Source organism: Chrysemys picta, chromosome 3, assembly GCF_011386835.1.
Source record: "Chrysemys picta bellii isolate R12L10 chromosome 3, ASM1138683v2, whole genome shotgun sequence".
In the NCBI taxonomy this organism is placed as follows: Eukaryota; Metazoa; Chordata; order Testudines; family Emydidae; genus Chrysemys; species Chrysemys picta.
Genome location: NC_088793.1, coordinates 4,774,115 through 4,786,464, shown reverse-complemented (window position 1 = coordinate 4,786,464; position 12,350 = coordinate 4,774,115). Strand labels below are relative to the sequence as shown.

Here is a 12,350-nt window from a genome sequence, read left to right as displayed (position 1 = left end):
TAGAGGCTCAGATACCTCCTCTATTAGCTCCTTGAGTATTCTAGCATGCATTTCATCAGGCCCGGGTGACTTGCAGGCACCTAACTTTTCTAAGTGATTTTTAACTTGTTCTTTTTTTATTTTATCCGCTAAACCTACCCCCTTCCCATTAGTATTCACTATGTTAGGCATTCCTTCAGACTTCTCGGTGAAGACCGAAACAAAGAAGTCATTAAGCATCTCTGCCATTTCCAAGTTTCCTGTTACTGTTTCTCCCTCTTCACTAAGCAGTGGGCCTACCCTGTCTTTGGTCTTCCTCTTGCTTCTAATGTATTGATAAAAAGTCTTCTTGTTTCCTTTTATTCCCGTAGCTAGTTTGAGCTCATTTTGTGCCTTTGCCTTTCTAATCTTGGCCCTGCATTCCTGTGTTGTTTGCCTATATTCATCCTTTGTAATCTGTCCTAGTTTCCATTTTTTATATGACTCCTTTTTATTTTTTAGATCGTGCAAGATCTCGTGGTTAAGCCAAGGTGGTCTTTTGCCACATTTTCTATCTTTCCTAACCAGCGGAATAGCTTGCTTTTGGGCCCTTAATAGTGTCCCTTTGAAAAACTGCCAACTCTCCTCAGTTGTTTTTCCCCTCAGTCTTGATTCCCATGGGACCTTACCTATCAGCTCTCGGAGCTTCCCAAAATCTGCCTTCCTGAAATCCATTGTCTCTATTTTGCTGTTCTCCCTTCTACCCTTCCTTAGAATTGCAAACTCTATGATTTCATGATCACTTTCACCCAGGCTGCCTTCTACTTTCACATTCTCAACGAGTTCCTCCCTATTTGTTAAAATCAAGTCTAGAACAGCTTCCCCCCTAGTAGCTTTTTCAACCTTCTGAAATAAAAAGTTGTCTCCAATGCAGTCCAAGAATTTGTTGGATAGTCTGTGCCCCGCTGTGTTATTTTCCCAACATATATCCGGATAGTTGAAGTCCCCCATCACCACCAAATCTTGGGCTTTGGATGATTTTGTTAGTTGCTTGAAAAAAGCCTCATCCACCTCTTCCACCTGGTTAGGTGGCCTGTAGTAGACTCCTAGCATGACATCTCCCTTGTTTTTTGCCCCTTTTAGCCTAACCCAGAGACTCTCAACACTTCCGTCTCCTATGTCCATCTCTACCTCAGTCCAAGTGTGTACATTTTTAATATAAGACAACTCCTCCTCCCTTTTTCCCCTGTCTATCCTTCCTGAGCAAGCTGTACCCATCCACACCAACATTCCAATCATGTGTATTATCCCACCAAGTTTCAGTGATGCCAACAATGTCATAGTTGTATTTATTTATTAGCACTTCCAGTTCTTCCTGCTTATTCCCCATACTTCTCGCATTTGTATATAGGCATCTAAGATACTGGTTTGATCTTTCCTCCCAGTTTTGTCCTGACTCTCCTTTCTCTCTGCCAATATAGCCCACACTCCCTCTCATTTCCAACCCATCTCCCCGGTCTCCATGTTCCCCTCTTACCTGTGGGCTTTGCTCACCTGTCCCCGTCGAACCTAGTTTAAAGCCCTCCTCACTAGGTTAGCCAGTCTGTGTCCGAATAGGGTCTTTCCTCTCCTCAAAAGGTGAACGCCATCTCTGCCTAGCAGTTCTTCCTCGAATAGCATCCCGTGGTCTAGGAAGCCAAAGCCCTCCTGGCGACACCATCTCACATTGGATGGTCCCCGCAGCCTGGATATCAGTAAGTGGAAATTGCAAGTTACAGTCTTTGCAAAACCACACCAGGATCTGGGTAGAGGCATCCATGCTCAGGCGCTCTGTCTGGCTACAGGCACAGGTGGAGGAGACAGAAGCAGTGCTGGCACAGGTGTTGCGGGTCTTCCTAACCATCGTAAGCCTCCCTCTGTCAAACTCCCGTCTGCAGCCCCCTGTCAGCTGAAAGGGTTATTTAAGCAAAAAGTTATGAATGTAGTTGCTTTATAGGTATTAAGGGGAATCAAGAGAAATACAGATGGAACTGGCAAGGGACCCTCGCCCCCTTCCTGCTCCCCTTCCAAACTCCCTTGCGAAACTCCCTGTTAGCAGCCCCTGTTTGCAAAGCTCCCTGGTCGCTTGTGCGCTGCTTTATAAAGCCCTGGCCTGTATGAATGCCCCACCCACTGATGAAGGCTCAGCCACTTACCAGAGGCTTCTAGCTTTCAAACCTTCCTTTGAAGCTCACAGCTTCCAACTGCCAGCCACAGCACATGGTCCTTCAAACAACCAAAACAAACAAACAGACTGACAAACACAAGCTCAGCACATAGTAAGTAACCCTCAAACACAAACAAACACACACTACAGACAGTCACTTACCCCAAAAGGGTGCTGTATTGCTCCTCCTTCACCTGGAGAACTCCCTTGCGAAACTCTCTGTTAGCAGCCCCTGTTCGCAAAGTTTATCTCACTACTTCATGCAGTTAATTAAAGTAATATGTTAAGCCACTATACAAGTCTTTAGTATTTTACATAGCATTATTTCTCATAAAAATATTTTGTTATATTGTAAAACAATTTCAAATAACAAGGAAGCATGTGAAAATATGCAAAAAGAACGGGAGTACTTGTGGCGCCTTCGAGACTAACAAATTTATTAGAGCATAAGCTTTCATGGGTTACAGCCCACTTCTTCGCTGTAACCCACGAAAGCTTATGCTCTAATAAATTTGTTAGTCTCTAAGGTGCCACAAGTACTCCTGTTCTTTTTGCGGATACAGATTAACACGGCTGCTACTCTGAAACCTGTGAAAATATGCTTCATGCAGTTCCTAAAAAATACTTTGGAAATGGTCATATTGCTATTTCTTTCATAGATTCATAGGTCATGTTCTCAAGACCTTTAATCATTCTTGTTGCTCTTCAATACTCCAGCTGAGGCCTAACCAGAGCAGAGTAGAGCGGAAGAATGACTTCTCGTGTCTTGCTCACAACACACCTGTTAATGCATCCCAGAATCATGTTTGCTTTTTTTGCAACAGCATCACACTGTTGACTCATATTTAGCTTGTGGTCCACTATAACCCCTAGATCCCTTTCTGCCGTACTCCTTCCTAGACAGTCTTTTCCCATTCTGTATGTGTGAAATTGATTTTTCCTTCCTAAGTGGAGCACTTTGCATTTGTCTTTGTTAAACTTCATCCTGTTTAACTCAGACCATTTCTCCAATTTGTCCTGTTTAACTCAGACCAATTTGTCCTGTTTAACTCAGACCATTTCTCCAATTTGTTTACCATTAACATTCCCATCAGGAGGCTTTGAAATCTACACCCTTTTCCCCTTTGATTAACTTAATGACCTTGGCTTTTATAAAGCATTATTTCTAATAAAAATACTGTTCTATTGTTGTTAGGGGGCTTATTTCTTCACCCTCTCACTTCCCTGGTCCTTCTCGCATGAACAGAGAGCAACAATACCCGAAGTCCAAAGGCGCAAACAATTCAATGTTTATTGGGGTGAACTTCCAGCAAGCATGATTCCAGTTTCCTTCCTCAGTGTCCCCCTTCCCAACTCTGACACCACAGAGCCATCCCTGTTCCCATTCCCCCCTTAGCAAAACATTATTCCAATTTCCCCACCCCCATTCCCTGTTCCCATTTGCCCCCCCTTTACTTCCTGATTGACTGCAGACTATATAGTAAAACTTGAGTTGTGCTTAGCTATACCTTAACCAATAATTTTACTGAAATTTAACTAACCAATCCTAACACATTGTAACATGATTATTTTACCAGTTATATCCCACCACCTTAATTGATTTACACTGAACAAAATTAATTATACAGCAGACAGAAACAATCACAGAACCAGACAGAGATTATACAGACAAACAATAGGGAAGTGGAGACTACAGTGATAGAACAATACAGAAATGAGGGTTTCACACCCCACCTATTGATAAGTGAGTTCTTGCCAGACAGGATGCTATCACACTAAATTTCCTTTTACATCTTCTAGGCTCTTCCCTTTCTCTGGAGGTGACAGGAATATCAGGACAGGATTGGATTCCTAACAGCCAATAGCACCTTATTTCCATGGGACTAGTCTGGGATGTGAGGATGTGATCGTTCACTTCCCAGTTTATGGCTGGCCTCTGCTGCTTAGCCGAAGGCCTTAGCCTAAGAACAGAGCCTCACACCGACACAGTAAGAGAAGGCCCTTACACAGACAGGAATTTTAATTCTTTCTTTTATACCTCGATAACTAGCTAAGTGATCAGAATACACCTAAATTCTTAAAGTATAGGCCTTTACAGACAGGCCTGAATATCTATATCCTAACAATTATAAATAACATTCAGCCTTTACAAAGCTTAAAAAAAAAAAACAAAATTCTTATCTCTGATAAAAAGGGTTAACTCAGCTTGTGTGTGCTTTGTATTAATCTAAAGACTTTAAGCAGAACTAATTCCTTTAAAAAGTTAGAAAAATGGGAAAAACAAACTTCTTTCTAATCCACTAAAAAATGACCAAGGTTAGCAAAAACATAGGGGGAGGACTTTCTAAATCATTTTTATAAACTGGTTGTTACTAAGGGTTTGTGGTTTTAACCTAGGGTGTTTCTGCATACTAATTTTTTAAATTGAAACACGTGTAAAAGTGTTAAATGGAGGGAAATGTAGTGGGGAAATGTTTCCTCAAATAAGTTTGTCTTTGGAAGTGTTTATTCCTTTACAAAACTTAATATAACTTTGACTTAAAGCGTTAAAAAGGGGGCAGGAGGGAACAGACTTCTTCTCTCTGATTTGCTGGTTTACAGAAGGCGAAGGGATATTTATCTTATTCCTTTTAACTTGTATTGCAAACAGCATTCACCCTTTACAGAGCTAAAGAAAACAGAATTCTTATCTCTGGTAAAAAGGGTTAACTCTTTTAAATTAACCTGTGTGTGTATAATTTTTTTACAAAAGTTTTCCTTTAGAAAAATCTTTTAAAAGTGTAAGCAGAGTCAGAACGGGCTCTACCCTGACATCTGGTGGTGAGCTGTGGAAAAGGACTTCAGGGACTGATCTTGTTTGTATGGGCACACCCACCCTGCCTAGCACGATGGAACTGCTGGCCCAAATGGTCACTTTGGCTGCTGTGGGATCCCCAGTCTCTTCGTTATTGGGGCAGGAGTAGTAAAGTGTTGTTATCCTGGTTATGTGAATCAAGGACAGTAGAACTGTACTTGGCATTTTATGATGGAGGGACTTGCCCTCAACTAAGTAGCACTTGCTAGGTAAGGGACATGGGTTCCAAAGCCCAGTGAACTGAGAGGGGCGGGGTTCTCTTTAGAGTCTGAAATGTCCATGGCTGTTGCTTGGGTGTGCCCTCTCCCCCCTTGTAATAATAGAACTAATTTTGACTGCATCATTTTGATCCCCCCCCAACAGCTGAAATCACTAGAGAGCTGAAGTTACTAAGAGCTGGGTTGGGGGGGTGAAGACATATTGGTGGCAGTGCTTCTATATTGTAATGCCAACTTTTCCCAACCTAGTGCTAAAAATTTCCTAAATCTGTTGAAAAATTCCCAGATAAAGTTTTTTATTTCAAAATCTCAAAGGAATGTAATATGTGTGTTTTTAATAACTATATAATATATATTATATCCAAATTATTATTATTCATTTGAGATATTACACATTTATTATAATTTTTATACATATAGACATGTTTTTCAATTTTAAATTTATGTTACTTATACAGTAAATAAAACATTTAACACATAAGTAGGATTGAAATGATAGAAAACAATGTATTTTACACAAATTTCACTATTTTAAAACCAAAAATATTAATAAGTACAGCATGTGCCCTGCAGTGTACTGTACATCAAAGTTACTTTGAAAAAATAAAAAGTAAACATATGATTATAAAATAAGATTAAAAAGCAAACAGAACAAATAACACTTTTTTATATAATTTTCCTTATTATAATCTCTGAGTTTTATCCATTTTCTGACTCATGGTCTGAGTTGTCACTAGGAACATCATTACCATCATTAATATTTGTACTAGTTTTATCACTGTCATTTTTACTGTACATATATTTACAATGTAAATTCATGTGTTTAATAGTAATTACAAAATTAGAACATTTCTCTTGCTTTGCTTTCAAAGCTGACTTTATAACTGCACAAGAATTGAGTATTTTGGTTGCCATACAGTTTCTTTTTTTGTTTTTTATGTCAGAAAAAATTCTTTCACATGCTGCATTTGAATGCGGTAATGTGAAAACCTTTTTAGCCAGTTCAGATATATTTGCAAACATGAATTGACCTGAATAATCTAAATTCATTAACTTTCAATTTTTCTACAAGTTCCTCAAAACATTGCTAATTATAGCAGGACATTTCTCTTTCTTTAATGTTACAGCCTCAGCAATTTTGGAATCAGGGAAACATTTTTTAACTACTTCAGTCTAGTGTTCTACAGATTGAATACTGATTGTGTTCAGCAAAGTAACAGGCCATTCTAATCTGCATTTTTAACTTGCTCTTCAAATTTTTGTGCTTTTTTAATTTCACAATCTTGTTTATTAAACATATCATCAATTTTCTTTGTATTAGATACTGTCTCAACCTTTTGTTTATGTTTTTTACCATTAGCGTTCTTATCTAACTCATTAGTACCTGCCTGGATTTTTACATCACAACATTTGCAATAAGCTAAAAAACGATTGTTTTCTACTTTCTGCAGCCAGTCTTTGTACTGACCTTCTTGAAGCCACGAGTCTTGAAAGGTTTTTTTGAAAGCAGATGGCTTCTCTTCTGGTGGAAGTTCACCCCGAGTCTTCAATACTCTGTTGGGGGTACTATCCCGTTGTTTTCGTTTCAACGTGGACAGATCTTTGTCTACTCCTGCAGTCTTCTTCCTCTTCTCACCAGCCTTACCGGTCTCTTTATTCATTTTTTACGTTAGAGAAAATATGGAACCTCCCCCTCCTATAGTCCTCGCCCACAGACAACCTGCCAACCTTAAGCATATTCTCACCAGCAACCACGCACCGCACCATAACAACTCTAACTCAGGAACCAACCCATGCAACAAGCCTCGATGCCAACTCTGCCCACATATCTACACCAGCAACACCATCACAGGACCTAACCAGATCAGCTACAACATCACCGGCTCATTCACCTGCACGTCCACCAATGTTATATATGCCATCATATGCCAGCAATGCCCCTCTGCTATGTACATTGGCCAAACTGGACAGTCACTATGCAAGAGGATAAATGGACACAAGTCAGATATCAGGAATGGCAATATACAAAAACCTGTAGGAGAACACTTCAACCTCCCTGGCCACACAATAGCAGAAGTAAAGGTAGCCATCTTACAGCAAAAAAACTTCAGGACCAGACTCCAAAGAGAAACTGCTGAGCTCCACTTCATTTGCAAATTTGACACCATCAGATCAGGATTAAACAAAGACTGTGAATGGCTATCCAACTATAGAAGCAGTTTCTTCTCCCTTGGTGTTCACACCTCAACTGCTAGCAGAGCACCTCACCCTCCCTGACTGAACTAACCTCATTATCTCCACACTGATTTATACCTGCCTCTAGAGATTTCCATTACTTGCATCTGAAGAAGTGAGGTTCTTACCCACGAAAGCTTATGCTCCCAATACTTCTGTTAGTCTCAAAGGTGCCACAGGACCCTCTGTTGCTTTTTCTTTAAGTCCTCTCTTTCTATACTTTCAAAATAACCTTTACTTTTCTCTACAAAATCATCCAAAAGTGTGAAAACACAAGCACACAACATTCCTTCGTCCAAAAATTTAATTTTTTTTTTCAAAATGGCTGACGACAACAAACCTGTACATGACCGGAAATGGGAATGGAGGGTGGGACATAAACCCTAAAGAGGGTGTGTCAAAGAATAGATGGTGATGAGTACTATCGAGGGCTTAACTGATGATGTTTTATGGCTGATCGACACACCAAGCTCCATTGAGCTGTTAAGGAGGCTGTTTGTCCCCCTGCCAGTTGGTGAGAGCTCCCCTACACCTCCTCCAGTGGGACCAGCAGTCTGAACAACTGTGAAAATCATAGAATCATAGAACTGGAAGGGACCTCAAGAGGTCACCTAGTCCAGTCCCCTGCACTTGTGGCAGGACTAAGTATTATATCAGGCCCCATCACGTGTCTCAAGCTGAGTTGTCAAAACTGGGTTGTCAAAATTAGTGGCCTTTTATGAAAATAGTGTGAGGTGGATGGAGACATTGATTTATGGTTAGATCTTGTGATGTGGTGAAGCTGTCAAAGGTCTGTGAAATTCAGTGTGTATTTAAGCAGGGCATCCAGCGCTCTTAGATAAGTGTCTTCTTAATTATAAATCCAACTAAATAATAGCTAGAAATGGGGACATTTTAAAATCCAATCCACATACTCCTCTGTCTGTGTTTCAGCTGCTTCTGGAGTTTCTAAACATGAATTTACCTTGCCACAAACACTGGAAATTACTGGCTGCTTCGGTGATTTCTGTTTTTCCGGTAACTTATGCGAGGCCGCTCCTGAAATACCCCTTTTGTCTTCCCTTCTAGCCACTGATTGTCCTACCTGGCGGAGTTAATAGAAGAATACAGCCCAGGCACTAGCACAATGAACATATATATTATCTGGGTAAGTCACTCTGGGTACCTGGCTCTTTTGCATAGGTAACAAAGGACTTTATCTCCTAATATGAAGAGACTTCGGTACCTTGCATGGTAGAAATTCTCTGGAGCTCCAGGATGGGTCAGTTTGCATACAGCGAGTGCTAGGGTGGGACCAGTAGGGTGAAGTCATGCTCTGTGGGCCAATGGGGGAAAGTCACATCAGCTTGTGCCCCCACCCTCTAGTGTTAGCTAATCACCAAGACGGGAACATTTAGTGGAGAGATGGGTGGGGGAGCTATGAGACTTCCGAAGAGAGCTCCTGCCATCTCCATTTCCCCTGTGCTCCCCATGGCATTGAGCCGAGCCCTGCAGAGAGTTCAAAAGACATCTGCTTGTGGTTCCACAGGCAGGCAGCCTCCAGTTCTCCTCCTGATTAGACGAATGCAAAGGTGTCAGGCCCCCACCCTCCTGATGTCTATGAGGCGGGTGTCAGTCTCAGTTTATAGAGGAGGCACAGACAGGACAAGTGCCTCCTGTTTGTAGGCTTGGGAGAGTCAATGATAGAACGAATGTGATAGTTCCTAGCTCTCCACCCAGTATTTAGATGATGAAAGATCTGAGTGCGGATTGGTTGGATTACATGGTGTGTACAGGGGTTAGCTCATCTGGGAACACAGCTTCTGAGTCTGTGTTTCAGGCATCCATAAAAATCACATTGGTCCAGCGTTCTCATGCGCTGCCCGGCTGGACACACTGAACGCTACATGGGAACGTGAGGTAGCCTGGGTTGTGATTCTTGCCTATAAAGGAGGTTTGTGAGGGACCACATTCCTAGAGCGACCTCTCTTTGCTTGGCTGATCCCCCATGTGGCCTGTCCTGCTAACTGAAGAAGAGGTGTCACTATGACAAAGGGGATGGGGAAGAATTAGAAAGTAGCTCCAGAATGCCTGCAAGGCTATGACTAGTTCAGGAGATCAGGGGGAAGTTAATATCAGTAGGCGCTTCCACAGGTCACTGAAGGGTAAGATCATATTTTTGAAGAAACTGTGAAATTTACAGGAATATAAACTAACTCTGGAGTGGGGCGCTTTCTGTTTCAGTTATCGATGGCAGTGCTTGGTGGCCTGTACCTCTTCGAACACTTTCCTGGCTTCATGGTTACCACTGGCCTCTTCACCGTCCTGGTCTATTTCAGATTGCAATGGTTGTGCCCATTCATCAGGCTGGTGTTGTCAAACTTTGTACCAGCATGGGGTAGGTATAGCTGTGATTGGGGGCTGCAGGATGGTCTGTTCATTCTCAGTTTACTGCTGGGGCGACTGGGAAGGAAACAGCAATTCATTAGGGAACTCAGAGACCTGCTCTTAGCTGACCCTCTGCTACCTCCATTGCCTTATCGCTGTATCTCTGGGGCCTGGACCAACTGGTATTGCACAACTGACTTTCCACTTCAGCACTGCTGCACCATTACCCGGGTGCTGTAATAATCTAGTTCTTTGAAATTTGCCCGGCAGTTTTCATCTAGAGAATTGCAAAATACTTGCAAAGGCAGAGAAGCATTATTGTCTTCAAGGGAAGTCAGTTGCAGAGCTGGGACCAGACACAGATGTCCCGGCTTCCAGACCTGCTGTCTTCCCTCAAGTCTGACTTTCCTCACCTAACCAACTCGTTCAGTGTCACACAGCTGTGGCAGAGGTGAAGATAACGTCTCTCACAAGAACATTCGCCAATTGCTTTATTTGTAATGAAAGAGGTGCCGGGGCTCAAGCAATTTTTTTTCACATTCAGAACTGATGTAGCAAGCCCAGAGGTGCCGGGGCTCAGCCCTGGCACAAATTAAGCACAGTCACTTACTCCTCCTCCAAAAAATAAATAAAAACAAACAAACATTAGAACACTGGGAAATGCAAAGACAAGGTGACAATCCTCTTTACTCCTCTACTCCTGTTAGCTCCCCAAGGCCCCAGAAAGAGACCTGACCCATGTCTTCACACCCCACCATAGTCCATCAGGCGGTGGTGCTTCCCTGGGACCTACTTATGCTATGAAGGGGGTCTGGAGCCCAGCTGGGTCACTGAGCCCCACCAGGTGGAGGAGGGCAGCAGATTTCTCTGTTAAGGGGGCAACAGTGGCCTTGTTTAACAGCCCTGCAAAGATGACAAAGGAGGTGAGCCAGCCGATCCCGCTAGGAAATAACACGAGGGGAAGGCAGAATATCCACTGGTCTCCTCTTGAAGACTCCAAGAGTGAGTCTTCCTGGGGGAATTCATAGATCCCGAGGCCAGACGGGACCATTTTACTCATCTAGTCTGACTGTACAACACAGGCCATTTCTAGAGCCCATTGTTTAGAAAAATGCCCAGTCCTGATTTAAAAATTGCCACTGATGAGAAATCCACCACGGCCTTGGTAAATTGTTCCAATAGTTAATTACCCTCTGTTAAAAATCTATACCTCACTCCCAGTCTGAATGTGTCTAGCTTTAACTTCCAGCCCTTGGATCCATGGGGTGAGCACTGGGGCAGGGTGGTTCAGTGGCCAGTGGAAATGGGGGTGCCAAGGAGTGAGGATGAGATGGGGAGCTGGCAGGGTGGAACTGAGCTGTGGGGGTGGAATTTGGGTGTGGTGAAGTGGTGGGGAGTGGACAGTACGGGAAGGAGGGGGTCTGAGCTTGCCCAGGAGAGGGAGGAGTGGGAGGACTTGAACTGTGTTGGTGAGCTAGGGTAATAGAGAGGGTCGGAAATGCACAAGGAGAAGAGTTTGGTGGCCCCACAGACCTACTAGGCCAAGGGTCCAGGGAACTATAAAAATTCTACATGGGCTGGAGTTGGTGGACAAGGCTTCTTGCTGCCCTGTTGCCTGCCCCACTCCCCACCTTGTCCTGCCCCCTGGCCTTGGGAGATCTCACAGGGTGAGCACTGGGGACTACTTGTAGGACTCTCACGTTTCCCTTTGGTGTCGTTTCCCCTCCCCCACAACGCACAGCTGAGTGCAGAGTGAGACACCAAAAGGAGATTCTGCAGAGCCGGGGAGGAGGAAAGAACAGTAGCTTGTCCTTCCCACACTGTGATGGGGCGATACTCACCTCTCGTGAGTGCCTCCTGTTGGCTAGGTGTGTTGTTGCAATCTCTTTTTCTCCCGGCATTCCTTGTAGGTTGTTGTCCTTATTAGGTGGGTCTTCTTTAGCTCAGCCCTCCTGCCAAGTCACACAGCCAATACGTTGAATGAACCCCTCCTGGGGTAGCAAGACTCAAACAAACTCGCTGCCCTTATTAGTGTCTTCAGCCCTGTCTCTGGGTTTTTTTAACCTAGCCCCTTTCTCAGGCTTTTCGTGAAGAATCCATTCAGAACTGTTGGTCTGCCCTCACCATGTTTTCAGCCCTGTCTCTGGGCCCCTTTAAGTCCTGCCTTTCACTTGGGCTTCCCAACAGAACTTTGTCCTTCTGAGGGCTTAGGCCACTTCACTAGTAGGCCGGTGAGGGGAACCTGAGTCCACCCACTACTCCGGTCCCAGCCCAGGACCCTACACATAGCAGCCATGTACTGATTCCTTTAGTTCACTGCTGCTGTTCCCTAGGCCTTTCCCCATGTAGCCCCTTTCTCTTCACTTGGACCTCAGAACTGAAGTTCTCAACTCCTCTTCCTCCTCGCTGAATGCAAGTACCACCAGAACCCATCTTTGGGGGCTCTTAGTGAGCCCCAGTGACCAGCAAGGAGCCCCCTTCCGCACCCCTCTGGTCCCAGCCAGGGACTGAC

At 43.5% G+C, this 12,350-nt stretch overlaps 1 protein-coding gene across 1 annotated transcript in view; it reads left to right on the top strand.

The window, feature by feature from the left end:
• Nucleotides 1-12,350, top strand: part of LOC101951965 (interferon-induced very large GTPase 1-like) — a 37,982-nt gene that overhangs the window by 9,412 nt on the left and 16,220 nt on the right. The window contains exons 2-3 of the mRNA XM_065587411.1: nucleotides 8,540-8,618; nucleotides 9,695-9,848. Of these exons, the coding sequence (XP_065443483.1) occupies nucleotides 8,598-8,618; nucleotides 9,695-9,848 (175 nt within the window). The 5' untranslated portion in view covers nucleotides 8,540-8,597. The remainder of the gene's footprint in view (nucleotides 1-8,539; nucleotides 8,619-9,694; nucleotides 9,849-12,350) is intronic.